General features: G+C 41.9%; 1 protein-coding gene across 1 annotated transcript in view; it reads left to right on the top strand.

Moving 5' to 3' along the window:
- The window catches only part of eif2ak3 (eukaryotic translation initiation factor 2-alpha kinase 3), a 67987-nt gene extending 46255 nt beyond the window's left edge, over window positions 1-21732 (top strand). The window contains exons 10-19 of the mRNA XM_080751262.1: window positions 1514-1626; window positions 6553-6675; window positions 7514-7663; window positions 10838-11147; window positions 11891-12241; window positions 13765-13938; window positions 14759-14932; window positions 15681-15782; window positions 16146-16208; window positions 17780-21732. Coding sequence (XP_080607388.1) covers window positions 1514-1626; window positions 6553-6675; window positions 7514-7663; window positions 10838-11147; window positions 11891-12241; window positions 13765-13938; window positions 14759-14932; window positions 15681-15782; window positions 16146-16208; window positions 17780-17965 — 1746 coding nt within the window. The 3' untranslated portion in view covers window positions 17966-21732. The remainder of the gene's footprint in view (window positions 1-1513; window positions 1627-6552; window positions 6676-7513; window positions 7664-10837; window positions 11148-11890; window positions 12242-13764; window positions 13939-14758; window positions 14933-15680; window positions 15783-16145; window positions 16209-17779) is intronic.
- The last annotated feature ends 4143 nt before the right edge of the window (window positions 21733-25875 follow it).

Below are 25875 nucleotides of genomic sequence, written 5' to 3'. Positions count from 1 at the left end.
CTTGTAGATCTGCTATTTTTGAAAAATCGTGAAAATTTGAATTTTGACCAGATTCTATAAGTGTCTTTTGAATCCTTCTAAGGTTTTTTGAAAAACCTATGTTTATATGTCAGCAATCAGGCTCGCCATCGTAAAAAGAAAAGGTCCTTTTCACTTAACTGGAGCTCAGTTAGTCTGTTCTTGAGAGACTACTATGTCAGTGGTTCTCAGTCCTTTTCATGTGAAGGACCCCCAAAATATTTAGTTCCAGGGACCCCCCCAGAAGCAAAATCTGAGTTACAAATGTTCGCTTTGAAAATACATGTATTCAAAGATTTGCAGTTTTGCACACATTTTCACGACTTTTTCAAACATAGCAGATCTACAAGCTCACAGTGCGGCACTCGGTGCCGCGCTGTGAGCTTGTATATCTGCTATTTTTTAATACTTAAAGCATGCAATAATTTTAGGCCTAAATGGGTTAAAGTGTCATGCTTCCAAGGAAGCCCAGCCCATATGGAATTACAGGACACTCTTACATTTCATTTGACATAAACAATTCACCAACATAACAATTCACACAAACAATGATCAAACAAATAACCAACTTTAACACACAAGCTACTATTTGAAAAGCTGAGACTGTCTTCTACTCCAGGCTCTAGAAACTCTAGAAAATGTGCCGTCTTAAAGACTTCATAATTAAAAAACCATTCCAACTTCTGACTGTCCATCGTTTTCCCAGAATAGCTCAGGTTTTCGTTTTTGCATTACATCAAACAAAGGGGCCCTCAAATCACCATATAAAGTACAATGAAACATAAAATGAAATTCCTTTTCAATATCTACAAAGACAAATGACATTTTCACATATTGTGTGTATGTCAAAGGGCCACAAGCCGGGATTTAGTGCCATTTTCATATGAGAATGCTTTATTGCTTTATGCCGATTTATTTCAGTTTAAACAATAGGAGCCTGAGAATGTTTCCAGCGATAAGCAACAGCGAGAGACAAGTTAAAAATACACGTGTACTGTAAGCACTTGTTTCCTGACAACTGCTATGCGTTCATAATTATTGAACGGATGCCAAGACAACTGTTCGGGTCATGCAAAGTTTCCATATCCGTCTGTTTGGCAGGAGTGCTATTGATTATATACAGTACACATCTTATTGCTCCTCTTGAGAATATTCACATACTGTAACTGTAGTTGATGAATTGTGTGAACACTTCATTTTTTAATTTTTACGAATTTGAGAATTAATTGAACATTTTGATGGACTCCGGTCTGTAAAACTGTGAAACAACACGAGGCGGGTTTTCCGAGCGACACTGACATCGATCATTCAACTAGAGTGGGTGCTTAGATTCGATATATTTGATAGCTTTTCCCCCCCGTCTCCCATTTGTACTGCTTATGAATGAGCCTTTCAGTCATGTTCCTAAACACGGCACTGCTGAGCGATTACCGGTAGTTTGTCACAAGTTTTCTAATATTTCTCCCTCCCTCTGTCCCCTCCCTGTCTACCACAGCAGCGGAAGGAGTCGGAGACACAGTGCCAGACAGACAGCAAGTTTGACCTTGAAGTTGTGGAATCCAAAGAGCCAATCAGCATGGAGACGCGCTCCAGCGAATACGTGTCCAGGTACGGCCATTAGCATACTGTCACCTTTGGTTTACACCCTGTGTTTCTGTTTAAGCCATTAAGCCCCGGAAATCATTTTGTACTTTAGCCATTGAAAAATAGCAGATATACAAGCTCACAGCGCGGCACCAGGTGCCGCGCTGCGAGCTTGTAGATCTGCTATTTTTAGAAAAAGTCGTGAAAATGTGTACAAATCTTTGAATATATGTATTTTTTAAAGCGAACGTTTGTAACTCAAATTTTGCTTCTGAGGGGTCCCTGGAACTAATATTTTGAGATGGGGGGGTCCGTGGCCAAATTATACATAACATGTTGGGGGTCCTTCACATGAAAAAGTTTGAGAACCACTGACATAGAAACATAGGTTTTTCAAAAAAACCTTAGAAGTATTCAACAGACACTTATAGAATCGGGTCAAAATCGGGTCAAAATTCAAACCTTCGTGATTTTTCAAAATAGCAGATCTACAAGCTCTCAGCGCTGTGAGCTTGTAGATCTGCTATTTTTCAATAGTTAAAGCATAAAATAATAATGCGTACCCGGTCTAAATGACTTAAGCGTGGAACCACTTCTTACATGGTAACAACATTATACCTGGTTAGAGCGTTACATCTCTTAGTGTCAAAGTCACACCTGAGCCTTGCGCTGGTTTTCAAGGTGTAGCTACAGAAACCACAGTGCTGTTGTTACCATGGTAACAACTGGTCTTCCAGGCTTTGCTCTGCGATAGGACAAAAAGCTGTGGTGGATGATGTGGAGAGATGTGAGGAGCACCGATATGTGATTGGATACGTCAGCGGCTAGCCATCAAATAATGAATGACCTTGGCCCCCCCGACGGGTCCCAGCCAGCTCTTCAACGCCCTGCTGTGCCCGCGTTAACCCATTCAGAACGGGTACACTATATTGTGTATCATTATTTTATGCTTTAACTATTGAAAAAAAGCAGATATACAAGCTCACAGCGCGGCACCGAGTGCCGCGCTGCAATGCTTGTAGATCTGCTATTTTGAGAAATCGTGAAAATTAGAATTTTGACCCCGATTCCATAAGTGTCTTTTGAATCCTTCTAAGACTTTTGGAAAAAAAAACTATGTTTCTATGTCGGCAATCTGGCCAGCCGGTCAAAGAAAAGGTCCTTTTCACTTTAACTGGAGCTCAGTTAGTCTGTTCTTGAGAGACTACTATGTCAGTGGTTCTCAAACCTTTTCATGTGAAGGACCCCCAAAATGATATTTATTTGGCCACGGACCCCCATTTCAAAATATCTAGTTCCAGGGACCACCCAGAAGCAAGATTTGAGTTACAAACGTTTGCTTTGAAAATACATATATTCAAAGATTTGCACACATTTTCACGACTTTTTCAAAAAATAGCAGATCTACAAGCTCGCAGCGCGGCACTCGGTGCCGCGCTGTGAGCTTGTATATCTGCTATTTTTCACTGGTTAAAGCATTCAATAATTCTAGGCCTAAATGGGTTAAGTTCAAGTTCAAAAAGAACCCGCTGTCCCAAATGGGAATATTGCTCTGCAGCAGGGTATTAAAGGAATACTGTATCTCTGTTACTAATAAATTGATGGATCACATTTTTAAGCTCTCCAACTGTATGTCCACCCTTAACTGGCTCAGGCTCGAATCTGTCCAGTGTCTGCCTTGCTTCCCTGTCTCCCCCCCTTTTACACTAAAGTAACCAATATTATATAGTATATTTACATACAATACAGTACATTTCATTTGCTGTTTTTTCACAGCTTCGGCCATATATTGCACATAAACATGGAACATTTTCATTTATCTTTAATTGAGGGACCGTCTTTGGCTAGACTTTATATCAGTCTGCGCTTTGAAATGTTTTAAACACAATGATAAAATCATAACTTTGATGAAACATACATGTGTCCTGAAATTCACTGTGTTGGATCTCATGCAAGTTTAAAGTTGAATTCTATACCGTACTGAAAATAGTGGAATCCAATGTCTTACTCAAAAATGAAAAACATTTTGTTATGAAAATGATCGTGATCATTTATCAATGCGTTAAATCTGCCAGACTGGTATGGTCTTTTAATGTAAATTCACTAAGAAAAATCCACTGAAGGACCTCAACGGAGTGTTTGAGTGATGTGGAGGATGGCGATTCAATCCGTTGCACTTGAGTGGTTTTTGGATTCCACACTTCCGTAGAATGTCTTCTTTGGGGGGAGCATCTGCCGCCGCTAGAGGTGTCACGTTACGCAGCTGTCAGCACATCGCCGGGATGTTTTCCTATTGGACAATCCGTGTTTACACGATCGGTCTTAATCCGTCGGCGGGGCGCTGACCTCGGCGGCGCCCGATCGATGCAGCGTGTCGCATGTTTACATTCATGAGCGGAATAATGCCCTTAATCTGGCCAAAATACAGACGTTTGATGTGATTATGCAGTCTGAGGGGATAGGCAGGCGGGCTGGCTGCCTTTTTCCTCATCTGTCATCACAGGGATGTCAGCTATTTTTGATGTGCACTAATATAACATGTGTACACACACACACACACACACACACACACACACACACACACACACACACACACACACACACACACACACACACACACACACACACACGCCCTCTTCTCTTCTCTTCTCTTCTCTTCTCTTCTCTTCTCTTCTCCTGCACGCACACACGCAGACAACGCCGCCACATGTGTCCCTCCCTCCTCCCGTTTAAAACCCATTTAGAACGGGTACACATTTTGTGTATCACTATTTTATGCTTTAACTATTGAAAAATAGCAGATATACAAGCTCACATCGCGGCACCGAGTGCCGCGCTGCGAGCTTGTAGATCTGCTATTTTTGAAAAATTGAATCCTTCTAAGGTTTTTTGAAAAACCTATGTTTCCATGTCAGCAATCTGGCCGGCCATCGTCAAAGAAAAGGTCCTTTTCACTTAACTGGAGCTCATTTAGTCTGTTCTTGAGAGACTACTATGTCAGTGGTTCTCAAACCGTTTCATGTGAAGGACCCCCAAACTGATATTTATTTGGCCACGGACCCCCATCTCAAAACATTTAGTTCCAGGGACCACCCAGAAGCAAAATTTGAGTTACAACCGTTCGCTTTGAATATACATATATCCAAAGATTTGCACACATTTTCATGACTTTTTCAAAAATAGCAGATCTACAAGCTCGCAGCGCGGCACTCGGTGCCGCGCTGTGAGCTTGTATATCTGCTATTTTTCACCGGTTAAAGCATTCAATAATTTTAGGCCTAAATGGCTTAAAACCAGTGTGACCACCAGTGCCAGTTGCCTGGTAGGCGAGTCTTCATAAATAAACCCAGCAGCTGATCCCAGCATGAGTCAGGATCATTAGAAGGGAGCGGCGGATATCGGGACAGAAGCCATGCATCAGATGGTACCACACCGTTACCTAAAATAAGACCCTCTCAGCACCCCAGGGAGAGGGATGATTGGGATAGGGCGTAGCGATTCCTCCATCGGATCTGATAGGCCGATTGGTATCTGACTTATTAAGCAGATCTGGGAGAACAGTGGCTGGGAAACTCTCCAAGCAACTGATGACGGATACGAGGGAGACACGGGGTCAGAAATCTCTTTAGGTGTTAGTGGCCACACGATGCTCTGCAATGCTCCATGAAAGTAACATATATCGCTGTCATTCATTTATCATGTGGAAGTACTGGTATTGGTGCTCTAACTCAGTGGTTTTCAACCTTTTCAGCCCACGACCCCCCAAATTATCCTATTTTAACTGGGGACCCCCCCCCCCCCCCCTCCCTGACGAGCACTAAGCGTTGAGGCATTACATTTTGTATAAAACGGTTCTATTGTGAAAATAGCAGATCTACATGCTCACAATGCCTTGCAGTGCAAGGCGTTGTGAGCATCTAGATCTGCTATTTTCACAATAGGCTATTTTCACAATTTCTTCCTCTAATATTGGACAATTTGACCAATGTTTAATTTGTCATTTTAGAGGTAATAAAAAGTCCTTAAATTGTCATGTGCAGATACCCTCTATACACTTAAACCTTATGTTGGTTTGTTTACTGTTGAGTGAGAAAACAATGTTGCACATTAAGTTAACCGTCTGGGGACCCCCCCAGAATAATTTGGGGACCCTCCCCGGGCGTCCCGACCCACAGGTTGAGAACCACTGATCTAGCTGAGCTGATTGCCTGTACTTGTACATTCTCTGTGTCCCTGAAAGGACATTGTTACAGTCTGGTGATTTTGATGGGAGTGACTCAAACACTGGAGGGCAGTTTAGCTCTTGCTTACATAGGCAGTAAGATGCCTGTACACAGGGGCGTCACACCAAATTCTGGGCCCTGGGTACAAGGATTCACTGCGGGCCCCCCATGAATGTTAACTATTGAAAAATAGCAGATATACAAGCTCACAGCGCGGCACCGAGTGCCGCGCTGCGAGCTTGTAGATCTGCTATTTTTGAAAAATCGTGAAAATGAGTGCCAAGAAACCTATGTTTCCATGTCAGTGATGCTCAAACTTTTTCATGTGAAGGACCCCCCCCCATCTCAAAATATTTAGTTCCAGGGACCCCCCAGAAGCAACATTTGAGTTACAAATGTTCACTTAAAAAATACATATATTCAAAGATTTGCGCACATTTTCAAGACTTTTCAAAAATAGCAGATCTACAAGCTCGCAGCGCGGCACTCGGTGCCGCGCTGTGAGCTTGTATATCTGCTATTTTTCAATAGCTAAAGTTACTAGGGCCCCTCCACCTTGGGCCCTAGTAACTCAGTCCCACTTTCCTACCCCTTGTGACGCCCCTGCCTGTACACACACAGTTACACACACACGCGCGCGCACACACGCACGCACTCACACACTCACGCACGCACACACACACAAAGAGGACCTTTTGATGCTAACTGTGACCGTGTCTCTCTCCAGGTACCTGACCGACTTTGAGCCAGTACAGTGTCTCGGCCGCGGGGGGTTCGGTGTGGTGTTTGAAGCCCGCAACAAAGTGGACGACTGCAACTATGCCATCAAGAGAATCCGCCTCCCGAACAGGTACATAACCAGCACAACACGGTGACATTTTACTAATTGAAACGTAAAATCGAACGGGAAAAGATTTAGATTAGATTTTCGAGAAAAAGGTTCATTTCCCTGCGTAGGGAAGACTGTTAAAGTTAAAGTTCTTTAGCAGCACAAGTACGAGAAACAAAACAAAACGAATCAATATCGTCTTGTCACTCTGGGGTTCCTGGCCTTTTTCAAGAACATTTTCGTCCCATGTTAGCCAATTACGTTGGCCCCACAAAACTGTCCACTGTCTCTTAATTGGAAGCTTAGATACAACACTGGGTCCGTGAACTGTGTTTGCCTAGTCGTTTTAAATCATTGTGTCCAGTAGGTGTTGGTGGCGACGTTGAGCCCTGGGTGTAATAAAGCAGGGTACATAGTGTTTTTGGCGCGGGCAATTCCCCGGACGACTGCTGCCGAGGTGCCCTTAAACAAAGTGCTTAACCCCCCAGCTGTTCGTTGGAGCGGCTCAGTGACCAAACAGTAAAAGCCAGTGATGGCGTGGTGGGAGTCGGGAATAACCTCCCAGGTGGGACCGGGAATGCGTGTAAATGCATAATTGTGGAGCTGGGCTGACAGAGAACATAACACACTCTGCAAAATGAAGGCAATGGGATTTTCCCCGAATTAAAAACGGAAACTTTATTACTTTAACTGCTTTATTGTTCTTTTCTGTGAATTTAAAGTGAACCTGCAACATATGTGTGCCGTACACTGTTGTGAATGTGAATTAAGTTGGCGTTATAAAAAGGTGTTCCGCTTTGAATGGAAGATGAGGCGATCCTAAAGCCTTGGGTTGTCCTCTCCCCCCTCCTGTCACCAGGGAAGTGGCCCGTGAGAAGGTCATGAGGGAGGTGAAGGCTCTGGCCAAGCTGGAGCACCCAGGGATCATCCGCTACTTCAACGCCTGGCAGGAGAGCCCTCCAGAGGGCTGGCAGGAGGAGATGGACCAAAGGTGGCTCAAAGATGCCAGGTTAGACCAAGTTCACTTTATACATTCCAGATGTCCATAGTGTCAAAATCAGGGAAGTGTTTTTACATGCTTGTCGTCATTTCTTGCCATAAATGTCACAGATTTTGATTTAAATTAAAATGTTTCCGTTTCATGCTTTTAAAGGAGTAGTTCACCCCCAAAATGACTTTTTTTCTATTGATTAGTCACGCCATGCCATGGAGAGTAGAGTTCAATAATATTTTGGGGTTTTTGTCACATTCCTAAGACAAAAATTTGATTCGAGTAAATTTACCCCCATTGATTCCGGATGGGGACCCATTTCGAAACAGTAAATTTATTGTTATCACATTTTTGTCTAAGGAATGCGAAAAAAAACAAAAAATATTATTGAACTCCATGGCGTGACTAATCAATAGAAAAAAAGTCATTTTGGGGGTGAACTACTCCTTTAAGTTAGTTTTTAGATAATCTCTCAAGAACAGATTCTCTGATGCTTTTTTTTCTTTTCTTCTTTTTGAGCGGTGGTCACACCGTCTCCATAGCGTGGCCGTGTGTGTATCCGTGTGTGTCTGTCTGTCTGTCTGTCTGTAGCCTGAGGTGCCTGAGTGAGCAAGTATGACTCTCTCTCTCTCTCACGCACACGCGCACCCCCCCCCCCACACACACACACACACTCCAGCTGGGTGAGCAACGCACACACACACACACACACACCTCTGTGAGCAACACACACACACACACACACACACACACACACACACATGCACGCACGCACGCACACACACCCCCACCCCCACACACGTGCAGGCACCACCGCTCACTTCAAACTTGGGTTTGATTTTTTACTTCTGATGCTACGTAAGAAAAAAACTCCCTTTTCTTTGATGATGAATAGCCAGATTTTTTTTAGGTAGCTGTGCAGTAGCTTTTTTCCAAAGTGCGAGCTGTGGCCCCCGCTCTGCCTATTCTTGCTTGCAAGGGCATTACATTGACATGAGCATTTTGATAACAAATGCGATAGACAAGTTACAAAATAAATGTTGGTCCTCTGCAACCCACCTTTGGCGAAAGACAGTGACAACAAGGATTTAAGGAAATGAAGTGGGTGACATTCCAGCTTAGTGGTAGCTTCATGAATTCACTTACTTTTAAAAACTACTGTGACCTTTTTAAAACCGTTTCATAGTGAGGAAACAAACTAAACTTGTGCTCTGTTTCCAATATTTGATTCTGTTTTCATTCAGTCATCACAAAGGAGAAGAAAAAGGCTGCACACTCATAGCCACGATGTAGTTTCAAATGTTTTTTATTTGAGCAAAGTCAAAAATATACAAAAGTATACATAAAAGTATGTATACCTGCAAGAATGCATGCACAGAATCAAAAACAAAAGTTATACATATGAAACACACACAATAAAACAATTAACCAAAATAGATGTATCATATCGTTGTTGTCGGGTGGAAACCTCGTATCTCCAAGTTTCTTTCGCAAGTAAAGCCCTGCTTCATCATGCAAGACCGTCGCACAAAAGTAGTGAAAACAGCCGATCTACAAGCACACAACGCCTCGCGGTGCGAGGCCTTGTGTGCTTGTAGATCTGCTGTTTTCACTAGTTTAAATGTAGATCTGCTGTTTTCACTAGTTTAAATAATTTTTTTAAATGATAAATGCAAGACGAACGGTTTTGGACATACAAGGTTTTCACCCGACAACGACGATATGGAGAATAACATTTCTGTTAATTCTATCCTTTATAAATGTCTCTGAAATCCCCCTTCCCACCCTACCTTCCCACCCTACCCTACTCCACCGTCAGTGACACCCGACCAACCAAGTATAGCTTATGTCACTGATGCAAGGTATTCTATGAGATGCATCCATACTTTATCAAAATATAGTTTGTCCTCAAGAGTATACCTAATCCTTTCAAGATGTGCCGGTAAGGTCACTGAGACACATTTTTGTGGTTGGCGCATATCTTTTCTTCCAATGCATAAGAAGCAACTTCTTTGCAATAATGAGACCATATAAGATGGGAAACACTGCTGAGGTTTTGTTAACTTTGTACTATCATCAGATACTCCCAAAAGGGTCCGGTTCTATGTTGATTTTAAGTATTTTAGATAGCACTCGATGCAATATTTATTTACAGAGAAGAAACCCAACGTTTCGAGCTGGCAAGGTCTTCCCCTGAAGAAGACCTTGCCAGGTTAAAACGTTGGGTTTCTTCTCTGTAAATAAATATTGCATTGTGGCTACAGGCTACGAGTGTGCAGCCTTTTTCTTCTCCTTCATATATTCCTTACCAAGGTCAGCAGCACCTCAGCAATATTGGTGTGCACCCTCAGTACTTTGTTTGGTCCAGCTCTAGCTTAGTGTTTTCTTTTCCTTTTTTTAATTTATTTTTTAACAGAACTAGAGATGCTCCGATTGCGATTTTTGGGGCCGATACCGATCAACTGGAATCGGTATCTGCCGATACCGATATTCCCGATCACAGTGTCAAATCCATAAATTATTTTATTTATTGTGTTACTGTAGCAGCAGTTATATATTTAATGATTCTTATTACAAAACATTGTATATTAAGTACATTTTAGGATATTGCAGGCTTTAGTATCCAATTCAACTTGTAGGAGTTGAAGCTGAGGTTACATTCAGTCCCACAGATAAATATTGTGAAAATAGCTGATCTAGCTTGTAGATCGGCAAAAGCCGATACCGATCAAAGCCGGTAGAATCAGCTGATCGCGATCACTCACCTAGGGCTGTCACGATTATGGCATTTTACATGACGATTAATTTTCTCTCAAATAATTGCGATTAACGATTTAATTGTGTTTTTGTCGTTGACAATTACATTTCTGTTTGGCTTTTAGGCTTTGAAGTTGCACATGGTAGATATGACACATAACCTAAATATACAAATACATTACTGACATATTTGACAACTTTATACTTAAAAAAGAAGAATGATAGTGGAAATAGCCGATCTACATGCTTGTAGATCTGCTATTTCCACTATTTTTTGACATGGAAACGATTATGACGATTATGAAAAATAATCACGATTATGTCAAATAATCACGATTAGACGAGTATGTAATAATTGTGACAGCCCTATCACCAATCAATCGGCACATCTCTAAACAGAACAGTTACAGATTCCCTCATCTTCTCTGTTTACAGCACCACCGACTGGCCGATGACATTCCCTGAACACATAGAGGCGCTGTCGGTCAAGGTTCCCGTGTCCAGCGTGTCCAGCGTCTCCCCAGCGTCCAGCCCTGAGGTGGGCGCGGCGGCGGGAGGAGCAGGTGATGGAGGACGGGCGGAGGAGGAGGAGGACGCCTCCACGGTGGACGAGAGCCGGGGCCTGCTGTTCCGAGCGGGCGGAGGCTTCAGCGAGGGGGACGGCAGCGTCCTGTCCTTCCACCCTCTCCTGGGCCAGGACAGCCTGATGTCGGAGCGGGACAGCCAGAGCCAGGCGGACCCCGAGGTTTGATTTGTTTTGATCTATTTATTAGATCCCCATTAGCTTACTGTACAGTCACAGCAGCTACTCTTCCTGGGGTCTTGAAGGGCCACTTCACCTCTGGTACAACCAGATCTTATTTTTATTGTTGTTTGGGACACAATCAACACAATCCTGAGTTATTCTTTGTGTTCGATCTGTGTTTTGAGATATTTTAGTATTTCAGCTGTGCTAGTGATGCGTTTTGCATCATATGATGCAGCATGATGATGCAAAATGCATCATGTGATGCAAAATGCATCACTAGCACAGCTGAAATACTAAAATATCTCAAAACACAGATTGAATATTGTGTTGATTGTGTCCCAAACAACAGTAAAATAAGATCTACTTGTCCCAGAGGTGAAGTGGCCCTTTAAAAACATGTTATCATCCATTCATACAAGACAACAATACAATACAAAAAGACTTAACCCATCTAATACATTTGATTGCTCCACAGTACCAATTCAACGTACTTCATGTAAAAAGGGATATATAGTTTTTTTTTGTCTTTTTTTTTTTCTTCTTTTAAATTACATCACTTCTTGTGTGAACAAATACAATTTCAGTTTTTTCTTGAAACTCACAGTATTACAAATATAAAAGTATATAAAAAAAAATAGGTAATGAATTCCATGCCACCATTGCTCTGAAATGCACTGTTCTTTGTTTAACATTTGTACTACATGATGGTAACAGATACCGACCCTCTGATGACTGTCTAGGTCTCGGAGAGCCCGGACACACCTCACTCCTTTGAGCTGTGTCCTCCGCGAGGAGGAGGAGGCCCCGCCGCCGCCGCCGCCGGGGGCGACTGCACCTCCTCCTCCTTCGACATCGTGTTCGAGGACTCGGGCTGCGACCGCGACGTGGACGCGGAGAGCGACTCCGTCCCGGGCGGCGTGGCGGTTCCCTGCTTGCCGCTGGAGAAGGCCAGCTCTTCGTCCTCGCTGCTGCGCGCCAGAGGAGGACAGGAGGAGGTGGTCCTCTCCTCCTCCCCCCCGCGGCCCACCTCCCTCACACTGACCCTCCCTCCCTCCAGCCCGCCGGCCCAGCGCACACAGCCTTCACCCAAGGTGGGTTGACTTGTTGCCTGATTTTAGGACTGGAATGATGAATCGACAAAATGTATGGAGTTGTAATCATTTAGTAATCAGATAATTGGCTTAATGACATATGATTGGGATAAAGGCTTGTACCTGCTGGTTGAAGATGTTAAGGAATTTAAAGATGTGTATTTGCATTCAGATAAGTTGATTGAGCAATTGCCATCATTTGGTATGGTATTTATTACGTTAATACCGTGGGTTATGCACAGTATATGAGGGATTGAATGCAGGAGTCTCAGAAGTAATGTTGGAGAACCCAGACAGGTGCCCGTTGGACAGAACAGTCACCATTGATGTCCTGTTGTGCAATACAATACCTCTATGTGTATGTGGTTGTTACCATGGTGGCTACACTGTTTATAACCAGTGATGTTAGCATGCAGACAGATGGCGGACATCATCTCCAAATTTGGGCATCGTTTCAGCTTGCGGCTGTTCTATGGTGGATGTCACCATGTCCAAATTTGGCACACTGTGTAGTATCAGTGATGTGAGCATGCAGACAGACTGTCAGACTGACAACATTCGGTAAATTAATAGTTAGATTACGATTAAGGTCAATTGATTAATGGACTAGTGTTGATCATAGTGGTGTTGTAAGTTTCCTTTGCTGGAGTGAGGTTTTGTTGCTGCTGTCATTGTTTTAATATTTAACGTTATGTTATGGCTCTGTAAAGAAAAGACAAGACAGCCAACGCAAACAGTGTCCCGTTATCTCACTTTAACCCATTTAGACCTAAGGCCGATTCTAAAAACGCCTCCTAAAACCTGACCTAAGGTTTCTGAAAACCTTAAAATTTGCATTAAAAAATGTTAAAATAAATGTTGTTGCTATATGTATAGCAAATACTAATGTGACACAGACGTCGCTCCCGGCCTTAGAGGTAAAACAACATATAGGTAGCAGCAGGTCTAAATGGGTTAAGTGAGTCAATACCAGTAAAATGTTGTTTAATACTAGGGCATTAACGAAAAAGTCGACAAGTGGACTCAGTCGACTTCATTACACAAGTCGACTCTCACCAGAGAAAGTCGAAAGTCGAAGTTGAAAAAAACAAAAAAAAACAAATCTATTGTGAAAATAGCAGATCTACATGCTCACAAAGCCTTGCGAGGCGTTGTGAGCATGTAGATCGGCTATTTTCACAATTTCTGCCTCTATATGACTATTTGGCCAATGTTTAATTTGTCATTTTAGAGGTATTGAAAAAGTCCTTAAATTGGCACTTTAGAAATGTGGAGATACCCTCTATACACTTAAACTTTATGTTGGTTTGTTTACAGTTGAGTGAGAAAACAATGTTTCACATTAAGTTAATCATCGGGGGACCCCCCCAAAATAATTGGGGGGTCGTGTGTGACGTGATGACGTCATCAAATGATAAAGTCGACTTCAACTCAACTTTTTACTGAGTCGAGTCGTTAATGCCCTAGTTTTACTGTGAATCGGGGAGTAAATAATCAGTGTGTCCATCCTCTGGGTGTCCCAGGTGTACCTGTACATCCAGATGCAGCTGTGTCGTAAGGAGAACCTGAAGGACTGGATGTCCCAGCGCTGTCTCCCTGAGCAGAGGGAGCACAGCCAGTGTCTGGACATCTTCCTGCAGATCGCCGAGGCTGTGGACTTCCTCCACAGCAAGGGACTCATGCACAGGGACCTCAAGGTGAGCACGGGGATATGTGAACTAGGGTTCCCATGGTCATGAAATTCCTGGAAATATTTTGAAATTAGAAAAAATATTTTTCCAGTACTGGAAAAGTTTTGGAATTCATCAAGGGTCCTGGAAGGTCCTGGAAAAAATAGCTATGCATTGTCTTTGGTTATTGATTTTGTCAATACCTCTGAAATGACAAATTAAACATGTGCCAAATTGTCAAATATTAGAGGCAGAAATTGTGAAAATAGCCGATCTACATGCTCACAACGCCTCGCGTTGTGAGCATGTAGATCTGCTATTTTCACAATAGAACAGTGTTATACAAAATTCCTCTGCTCTTAGTGCTCGTCAGGGTGCCGGGTCTCCAGTTAAAACATGATTATTTCGGGGGTCACGGCCTGAAAAGGTTGAGAACCACTGGCATACACTACCTGTCTTTGGGCATTGCGCATAGGAGTAAGCAACCTGTTATTGAGCTGAATTATTGTTATATAGTCCTGGAAATTGGGTTAAATATTCTGGAAAGGTTTTGGAAAGGTTTTGGAAATGAATTGGTAAAAATGTGTAGGAACCCTGTATGAACTAGTTCAGGTTTCTCATATTCACACCAGTGGCAGAAAATAAAGAGAATCGGTACTCTTATCAAGATCTATCAGTATTTATTCTCTTAGTGGTTTTATTTTCAAAGCCGAGATGGAGACGGTGAATGGAAGACTGGGGGTGTGTTTTGATCCTGAGCATAGATATACGTCAGATGTTTATACGTCAGATGTTTCCACCACCTGACCATTACACGACATCACTGGACCTCTTCTCTGTCCCTCAGCCATCCAACATCTTCTTCACCATGGACGACGTGGTGAAGGTGGGAGACTTCGGTCTGGTGACGGCCATGGACCAAGAGGAGGATGACGACGAGCCAGGGGTCCTGACACCCATGCCCATACTGACCCGACACACGGGACAAGTGGGCACCAAGCTGTACATGAGCCCAGAGCAGGTACATGAACCACATTTTAAACATTTTGATTATGATTCTTGAAATGTTGAAATGGGAATAGTTTACTGCAGGGGTTTTCAAAGTGGGTGACGGGGCACCCTGGGGTGCCGCGACGCCAGTCCAGGGGTGCCGCGAGATCATTTGATAATATTTGGAATTTATTTGGACACTTAGAATATTTAGTATCATTTTAAACTTGAAGTACAAAGTTATTTTCAGTCAGTTCTAACCAAAATGGCTATTATCTCAACGTTTTCCCCGCAACATAATCACTAAAATATCGTCACTGTCAGGCAGAAACCTTGTATCTCCAAGTTTCAAATGTGTTCGTCTTTTGGTAAAGACCCTGCTTAATCATACAAGACTGTCGCACAAAACTAGTGAAAACAGCCGATCTACAAGCACACAACGCCTCGCGATGTGAGGCCTTGTGTGTTGTAGATCTGCTGTTTTCACTAGTTTAGTACATTTTATAGATGATAAATACAAAAATACAAAAAAAACGGTTTTGGACATAAAAGGTTTCCACCCGACAACGACGATATATGCTATAAATATAAGGTAAAGGGAGTGACAATTATAATGTAGGGGTGCCTCGGATTAAAAATATATTTATGGGGTGCCCTGAGACAAAAAGGTTTGGGAACCCCTGGTTTACTGCATTATGAAGGAAACTCAAAACCCAACAAAGAGAAACAGTATGAACTACCGATGAATAATTTATTATCTACATGTCTGTCTCTTGCAGCTTTCTGGAAACTCGTACTCTCACAAAGTAGACATCTATTCTTTGGGCCTGATCCTGTTTGAGCTGCTCTGTCCATTCAGAACGCAAATGGAGAGAGTACGGGTAAGTGCGCAAACATAAAGTGGACATATTGTGCTAAATGTGTTTTTTATTGTATTAGTTTTAATTAAATTGTTTTGTTCTTTGGTTTATTTTCATTAATGCACTCTTGCTTGGGAAAAGAGCCAAAACATTTGCATTATTGTAATTTTGAAATGGCCTATTACTGACATATGCATAAATGTAATGGCCACTGTCTGTGTAATGTAAATTTAAACACAGACAGAAGCACGTGCAGCCATTGTTTTTTTGTTTTTGTTTTTTCATTCTACGATTAGACCTGGCGCCTTTTGTCTCCAACAAAGAGGACTTGATTAATTATTGCCGTGGTTTCACTGAAAGTTGTTTACATCCCCTCCTCCACAGACGCTGACAGAGGTGAGGGCTCTGCAGTTCCCAGAGCTGTTTGCCAAAAACAACGTGCAGGAGGTGAGTGTGTCTTGATACTCTGCTGCCATCTAGTGGATATTAAGAGGAATTGAATATATTTATTTTTAAAGGGATCCCTGGCTAATATGACAAATATGCCTTAATACATTATAATTGTCCTCTATAACTACAATGTAAAATTAAAAACACCTGAAAATAAAAACAAACGTAATACTTCCTTTGGTAAATATGAGCATCAAATCAATATTTCAAAAGTATTTTCTTTTTTTTGCACATGCATGCCATAAATTCCATGGGGATAGACCACACTTGGTTTTATAACCTCATCAACTTGCGACAGGCATTTCCCCTGTTGAGTGAAATATTAGCTATTTCTAGAAGAAATAAAATATTTAAGGTGTTTTGAAATTTACATTGTAGTTATAGAGGACAATTATAGTGTATTAAGGCATATTTGTTGTATTAGCCAGGGATCCTTTTAAGTAGATTTTGAGGCAACTGGTGAGAGTTGAAGAAAGAGGGTGATATTCAAAGCTGGGAAGCCGAATGTTAACAATATAATTTGTGACAGATTGAAATATAACTTTAATTAATTCATATACAATGGCATAATCGATTTGATTACCTACAGATGCGCCGTTTCTACTCTTCTGCGTTTACTGCTCGTTTCCTGAAAATGTCCTGCAAATGCATGTTTTCCACCCGGTTTCTTTCCCTGTTTTGCTTTTCAAATTTGTATGGAGAACAGCTTATTTTTGCAGAAACTAGCTAAAAAAGCTGATCTACAATTTTCTGCAAATACCCTGAAAATCTGCTGTCTTGCCAAAGGCAGGACATGTGAGGTTTTGAAATGGCACATCTGTAAATATGAGAATGCAATCTTATTTCTTTGACTTACTTTTGGATTACTTTGTGTCAAAAAAATCCAAAGAATCAATATGAAACAAAATGTAGACTTCAATGCACACACTGGAAGTTGAGTCATGTTATATATTATACAGTGAGCTGTTCCTCACTCGTTATTTCAAGACGTGTGCATGATCTTAACGCTGAGAATTCACTTTTAAGCTTTCGACAGGTTTCTGACTAACACCACTTGTAAGCAGTTCTGCTACTTTCACACTACTTTCACAGAAGTATCTGTAATCCATTTACCATGTTTACCCATGTTTGTGTAATTGGATTAGTTAAATCCCATTTACATAATCTCTTGATTCACCAACTGGAAATACCCGGCTCCCTATCTTAGACTGTGTGCGCGCGTGCGTGTGTGCGTGCGTGCGTGCGTGCGTGTGCGTGTGCGTGTGTGTGTGTGTGTGTGCGTGTGTGTGTGTTTATAATGTGTGCGTCTGTGCACACACACGCGCACCCACTTGAGCGTGTCTTACACCAGTTTATACAGGTATCAATTCTGAGTGTGTTTGCCTGCATTTAAAGGAATTTATGTTTGTAATTTTCCGGAAAATGTGCTATTTGTTAAGAGCTTTACTGTATGTGAGGTGAATTGGTCGAGTCAACACTTGACATGGTTAATGTCATGGCTTGGTCTGTGAGGAAATGCAATGTATATATGCATTGTATAAATGCATGTTCCCTTGTCTCCTCCATAGCTGGGCATGATACGCAGCATGCTGTCACGGAGTCCCAGCGAGCGTCCCGAGGCGGTCGACATCACAGAGACGCCCCTCTTCCAGGAGCTGGAGCTGCCTTGCCGCTTGGCCGTGAGGCAGCGCTCTCGAACATACAGCGCTTCCTCCATGAACCGGCCGTCCCGTCAGTCCTCCTCCTCCACCTGAAGATGGCAACGATGACCACCACACAGTTATCCTCTTTTACTCCTCCCACGACTCCCCCCGTATCCCGCCCAGCCTTACTGTATGACTGGTTACTGCCTAAGAGAGACAACTTCACCCCTTGCCGTCGCATGCCAGTAACCTACTGCCCAAAATGAAGACCTTCAAAGTGTCAATGATGTACGTCTTGGTGACGGTGGTGTCCGTCCCAAGATGTGTTCATGTACTGCTGTACTTGCTTGTCAACACATACAGTACATATTGACACACCAGGAGGTATATAGATTACACCACCGAGATGCACAGAAACATTGCTCAAGACAGCCATTCCCTAATGCACCTACTTTTTTAACCACTTAAGCCCTATACACTTTGTTGTGCGGCGATCTGCGAAAATGGCCGATCCGCAAACTCACAATGCGTTGCGACGTGTGTGAGATTGTAGATCTGCAATTTTTTTTTCCACTATTTCTCGGAACATTTTGGAACATTTAAAAAAGAATTCGCCTACATCACAACGACATGCCTAAAGTAGGGATGCCAGGTTGAAAAGTGGTTATCACGTGATCATGGAACCACACAGTTATGCACAGTAAGGTCCTGCAAGTGAGAGTTGCAGCCTGATGCTCACAATCAGTCCAACGAGTAGTTGCGAATAGTTCTTTGGTGTTTCGTTTGGGTCTGTGTGGAGTGTGCTTAACGGGTGGGGTTTAACGATAGTCTCCAGAACTTGCCAGTCACAGAAAGGCATATATTAATGAACATTCCTTCCCTGTATGCTGTGAAGCTTTGTAGCGTTCACTGTAGTGTCCTGCATGTCTAAGCCCGCCGACGCTGCACTCGATGCAGTAGAAAATAAACACATTTACGAATGGCTTTTAACCACAACTCTGCCTCGCGACACATCACTTCCACCCTGTCACTTGGCCAGTGTTCGCCCACTCACGCTACACCCTCAGGTAACCAAACCAAGAGGACACTCCAAAGGGGCCTTGATAATGCTTTACCATTCTATCTACTGGTGACCAGTACAAATCACTGGTACAAGCACTAAAAGAGGTGTTCGCTAACACCCGAGTAACATGCTTGATTTGGAAGACCAAAAAAAACTAAACAAAAATACTTTTTTCTTTTCTTCTTTTTTACTTTTTTTTTTTTTTTTACGAGAAGAGGTCGACCACGTGTTGCCTAGAACAAAACTGTATGAGTACGGTCTGTTAGATATGATTTGCCTTCAGAACTTGGGGGCCGCTGGTCCCGGATTTGAATGAATGCAGAGCCACTTTTTCTGGCTCCTGTCTTTTCTTGCATGTCTTTGTCAGGGCAACTCAGAGGAGGTGCGCGCGTTTGTAGATTTGTCCAAAAAGAAGCCAGTACTTTAAAAAAACGCCAGTACTCGGGGCAAGGTTTGTGTACATTTTACACAGGAATACTAAAACTTTTGAGGTGCTCTATGAATTTTTTGCACCGCCTCATTTTCGCTAATGTACATAAACGAAGGAAACAAAATACTTTCTCTATTTCTTTTTTTATTTGCTCAATCAAGGGTAAGACTGATCGATCCTGTACATATGATGTACTTCACCGTTGCTTTGTAAATGGCTTCACCATAAGGCTGCTGTAAGATAATGTGTAATACTATAACGTGGGAAGGGGAACCAATGACGAGATGATAGCTGCATTTTACGGATAGCTGAATGTTGCCCTGTGACTCTCCGACCACAGGACATGTGGTCACCTCCACTCTTCTGGGTCAAATGGTAATTGTAGATTATTCCTGATGTTTGTTTTAACTTACGTCATCTACCAGATGGGTGGGGTTTGCCCTGCAATAAGTTACCAGGCAGGTGGCATTTCCCACCTTGGTTAAAACAGTGATTTCAACAACAACAACAAGTTTAGATTCTTTGAAAATGTGCTCTTATGTTTTCCTGGAGTGGGAACATACTGACACCAGCCATCTGGTGGTCATTGGTGGTACTACAAAACTGTTTCCAAATACTGTTTGATCCAGGTCTTTGCCAAGAGCATGATACTCGCAAAAACATGAATCTAAATCAATTTAGTGGAGAGTTTTTCCTTTACTTTTTCTTTTTCCCGGCACTACTTTTGGTTAAACACGTTACCCATACCTGGACCTGACCTAGTCATGTGACCACTCTTTGTTTTATCCCCTGAGTTGTGGGAGTTTTCTGAGAGTCACATGACTTATCTGTGTACACACACACACACACACACACACACACACACACACACACACACACACACACTACTATTTGTAATGTACTGTAATGATTGTACTTTTATAAGGACATTTTTGGATAATGGCAGTTTTTGAATTCTGCAGATCTTTTTTTATTACTGTAAGGACTGTAAGGTATTGACTGTCACTTGTGCAGGACGTCTAAGTCAAATATTCATCTGTCCAAAATTACCTAATTGTAGATGGTTCATTGTCAGCTGAATGATTACTTGCTCCCTCCAGATCAGCAAATGTCTCATCACAGTTTAAGCAAACTGAACTTATTTCTTTCTCGCAATGACCTTTGTGTAATTAGTAATTACCCAACACACCACTCTCTCCCATGTGTTTTCTGGAAAGTGTTTTCTTACGCAATTATTGTCTATTGTGTACAGACTTCTTGTCTAAATCATTTTGAGCGGGGAAAGACGGAGCTCTTGAACAAACTTGACATCACACAGCACACACCTTAAATCATTGTTAAAGCTGCAATCCAATGACTTATTTAACAAATAACACATTGTGTTAACCAATCTTTATGTTAGAGTATGTTCATACTTTATAACTAGCACATCTGCAGTGGCTCATCCATTGAGGAATGTAGACCCCGGTGTTGGGTCGGACACCTCATGGTTGACTAGTGGTACTACCTGAAGTGAAGCTCATAAGAGCAATACCTCCTTAATAAACCCCAAGAAGGTATTTCCTCTTGATGAGAGGTGGACATTCTGCCTCTCGTGCGGTAGACCCAGGTTTGAATCCCGGGTTGGGACACACAAGTTCTGGATTACAGCTTTAACGATTAAGGCTTACTACTAGCCTGGCAAGTCAGCCCTGATACTGTGCTCACCCATTCCTTCCTGGAAGGAACGAGTGAGTGAGTGAATGCACAGTGTGAGGCTGGCTTGCCAGGCTAGCTTACTACTACAACGTTATGGATTACAGTGTACTATCTGGGTTTAACCACTTAAACCCTTTTAGTCTTAGAGAGCTGGACTTGAGTTACACCTCTACTTTGACCACTTCTCCATCTAGTCCAGATCTCTTCGCTAAAAATAGCCAATCTACAAGCTTGTATATCTGCTATTTTTTGGATAATGTTCCCCCTAGAATATGGATGCTGGGGTTCAAGTGGTCATGTTTTTATTTTTAATTTAATTTAATTTAGTTCCACTGAGACCCATTGAAAAATCACTGTTAGGTCATGCATTGTTTAATTGTCTTCTTTCCACTCCTTTTCTTGGATATCTAATCTATTCCCGGGGCATAATTCCGTTCAAGTTGAAGACCAGTGTCGGATGCCTCTTGCATCGACATGTAGGTTTTTGCGTGTTCCTTCACAACATCCGTTCTCTGTCCATCATGAATTGTAAATATGTTTATTTGTTTTTATTTATGTTTCAATGCCGAGATCAATCCATTTTATGGGTTGTTGATATTAATGAATGCGCTTCATACAGTGGAGTGCGTTTGAAATATGATGACTTCTTACAAGTCTAAATTTAATAAACGCTCTATAATATTTGTACACTTGTGTCCTTTGCGTGCAATTTGTGGACGTATGTTTTGGGATCATTAACGGCAGGGTAGGTGATTTCATTTATTTCAAATAACAAAATAGGTCTTATGTTGATAGTACTAGTTACTATAGAGTGTTTGGTCCATATTTGGGCTTCGGCCTTATCTCCTGTGAGGAGAAAAAAGGAGTTTCAAAAACTATTGAGTTTTCCTCTAATCAGGATGGAGTGGGGCCTTCCTCCAATCATGGTTGAGTGGTTGAAAGATTGAGGGCCTTACGCGCACCAAGGCCCGCCCCCACTTGATCATGATTGGAGGAAGGCCCCCGCCTGTCACCTACATGAAAACTGAAACTTAATTGAAATCACTTACCCTACCTTAACTCTATACCAGTAAGGCCGCAATCACACATAAGCGTGAGACATCTTCTCTGTATCGTTTGAGAATGAGGGGGGGTAATTCATTCTCTATGTAAGTCATGTGGTTTCATGTCGTTGCCGTGTCTCCATTAATGAATTGGAGATTGGACCCACCCTCCTCTCCTCATTATCAAACAACACGGACACGATAGCTCTCGCAAATGTTTGTACGGCGCCTAAAAGACTCCCTAATCGGGAGATAAGCGACCGTCACGTCGCATACACAAACTTTAGAAGGCAATCGTAGCCAATCAGGATGGAATATGGGAAATGGGACAGATCCAGATTCATGTTGATGACATGACTTTACTTCTCGGACCAAATATTGTACATTTACTCCACTACATTTATTTGAAAACTTTGGTTACTAGTTACTTTGTAGATTTTGATTAATATTACAAAATATACATTAACCGCTTCAATCAATCCTATATCCATTTTCCCCTTTTGAAAATAACCAATCTGCAAGCTCACAATGCGTTGCGATGCAACACATGGTGAGCTTGTAGATCTGCTATTTTCAAAAGATTTTTATTCTTTTGAAAACTTGAAATGTGACATTCTGCATAATGAGTACTTTTACTTTTTGTACTCAGTACATTTTGATACCAATACTTTTGTACTTTTATTCAAGTACATTATTAATTCCGGACTTCTATTTGTAACAGAGTATATCTACATTGCAGTATTGATACTTAGGCCTACTACTTATTTGAGTACTTGTTCCACCACTGGCAATAATGTTATCAGCCTGCATAATTTGTGTGTGTGTGGGTGGTGGTATTGGGTTCACGATCTCCTTGGGGACTCATTGTGTTGACACATCCTCAATCACAATGAAAATGAATAAATAATGTCACTAGTGAAACAATCTGCATGTTTATCGCACACAAGAGGATAAATAAATTAACCAGTGTTTACTTCACAAATGTTTTCGCGGATCGGTCACGTTATAAATGTGTAATCCATACTATAATTAGAGAGAGAGGTCAGTCAGTCAGTCAGTCAGTCAGTAGGTCACAAAATGCATTATCTATTCACTCGCTTCAGCGACTGATCTCAGATTTAACATGGCATTGGTCATTAGCATTATACACACGGTGACGGAGCCCGAATTTCATTTTTCCCAAATTCTAGCTATTTATTAGCGTTTCTTCACTCTACAGCTCTACAGCCTGTTGTCAGGGTTACGGTCCGTTCCTCCAGGCCATGGGATCTGTAGCCCCGGGCCCACACACACCTCTCTCACAGTTAGGAATGTTGCAGTCTCTCTCTCTCTCTCTCTGCATGGGTCACGCATGCAACGGGTGATGTGTGTCTCATCTTCCAACGGGTATAGAAAAATTATGTGGAGCAAATACATCCTCATACTTCTATTCTACTAATTTTGCTGTTAAATTATTTGTATCCATCATAAATATACACTCCTCCATGGGCTGCTCCTTACATTATGATGCTCCCACATATTCTCACGCACGCACTATGCAGTTACAGTTACTTTCCCCATAACCCACACTCTGCACATATTTTGCAGCACATATATTCGAACGGGTAAGGTCTAGTAATAATTACACAGCTCTCATTTGTTATTGGTTTGCAAAGTGGGGTCCGGGGACACCCAGGGGTCCTTGAGGGAGTTCCAGAAGGTCCCCAGCTAAATTAGAGTTAGGAAGCAAATGGTCCCTAATGGGTATGTAAATCAGATAGTGTACAAATTGAACCAAACTGACCTAACGGGTCCGATTGTTTGAATATTTTATTAGACAAAAATGTAGAATAGTACAAGCACAGTCAAAACCCCAAAACGCAGTTGGCCTACATCACAAGTACAGTCAAAACACCCTGCCTACAGTATAGTGCCTAAATGGAACACCCCAAAAAGTCCTTAGCGTGTGGCCTTGTTTCCATTGGAGGTCCTTTGTATTCAATTCATCAACATATATAGTATCTTCAAAAAACATTCAATATCATCACAACACACACGTATAAAAACACTATGTGCAAAGAATGGGGGGAGGGCAAAGTAAAGTAAGATGATCACTTCATACCTATCTATAGGAGAAGTGATACCTCTGCTTTTGGCCTCCAGAAAGTGGAAATTTTCAGGGCAGTTTTGAAGGACGCCAGTGAGTGTACTACATGTTTTAAGGGAAGGGGTCAAGGAATTCCACACTTGGGTGGCAGTGTTGTAGAAGGAGAATTTACCCATATTTGTATTATGGGTGGTGGATGTTACCAGATCACAATGAAAATGAATAAATAATGTCACAGTGAAATGATCTGCATGTTTATCACACATAAGAGGATAAATAAATTAGACAGTGTTTGCTTCACAAATGTTTTCGCGGAGCAGTCATGTTATTAGCTATCTCATTTATCATTTAGATTTCAGCATTGGTTCTCAAAGTGGTGTCTGGGGAGTGGGGTCCACCAGGGGTCCTTGAGGGAGTTCCAGGGGGTCCCCACTTCCCAGCTAAATGATAGTTATGGACCCTTATGGCTTATGGGTATGTAACTCAGAGAGTGTACAAATGGAATTACCAAATGGACAGTGTACAAATGGAATTACCAAATGGACCATTTGTACACTTTCCGAGTTTAATTAATATTGATTTTACAATAAAAAAAATTAGGTCTCAGAGATAGAAATGCCATTAAATGGGGGTCTGTAGCCTAATAATGAATGTCAAACTGGGGGTCCTTGAAATTAAAATGGTTGGGAATCACTGCTAGAGCCATACAAATCTTCTCTTTATGAGAGTCCCTGGCATAACATTTCAAATGGGGGTCCTTGACATGAAAAGGTTTGAAAACCAAAATAAATTACTCTTGTGTTTACTTCACAAATGTTTTGCAGAGCAGTCATCTTTATATTACAAAAGAGTAAGTGATCTACTTCCGGGTCATGTATCGCTAACTTAAATACCAAACCACTTGGCCAAGATGTACTACATATGTACTAAATATAGCTTAAAAATTCAAACACCCATGTCACCTTTGCAAGATGTAGTTTCCAAACCTCTGTATACAGTTGTATTCGTTATTACCCTCATATTTTGCCTCTGTATAAAATAGTCCGCCGGTCAAATATGTCCGACAGGAAACGTGTGCTGCGGCACAATAGTTCCGCCACAATAGTTCCGCCACAATAGTTCCCCCCCATTTTTTTTTTTAACTAGATGTGAGCGGCCCGAAGGGCCGTGACCCTCTAGTGTTATAAATTTGAAATCATACAAACACATTAGTCATCTCGTTTATCATTTCAATTACAGCATTGGTTCTCAAAGTGGGGTCTGGGGACCCCCAGGGGCCCTTGAGGGAGTTCCAGGGGGTCCCCAGCCAAATGATAGTTAGGAAACAAATGGACCCTTAATGGGATGTAACTCAGAGAGTGTAGGCTACACTACAAATGGAACCAAATGGACCTGTTCTCAGAGTTTGATTAACATTGATTTTACAAAATAAATTGAGGTCTCAGAGGCTTGAAGACTTTATTAGAAGTTTGCATAGGAAAAGGTACAGTTTCGTGACGGTACAGTTCACTGGTACAATGTCAACTAAAAGGAGATACTAGAAAAGCACTTGGTTTATGTTATTTCCACAGGAAACCATTGAAGTATCTCATAACATTGCATGACAGACAGATAGAACACAGTATGCAGTATAGATATACCGTCAGGAAAAAAAACAGTAGTAAAAACAAAGGGTCAGGGGAGGTTGGTGAAATGGTGGTC

The sequence above is a fragment of the Nannobrachium achirus genome (genome assembly GCF_963921795.1).
Source record: "Nannobrachium achirus genome assembly, chromosome: 20".
Taxonomy (NCBI): domain Eukaryota; kingdom Metazoa; phylum Chordata; class Actinopteri; order Myctophiformes; family Myctophidae; genus Nannobrachium; species Nannobrachium achirus.
This window is presented reverse-complemented; position numbering and strand designations above follow the sequence as displayed.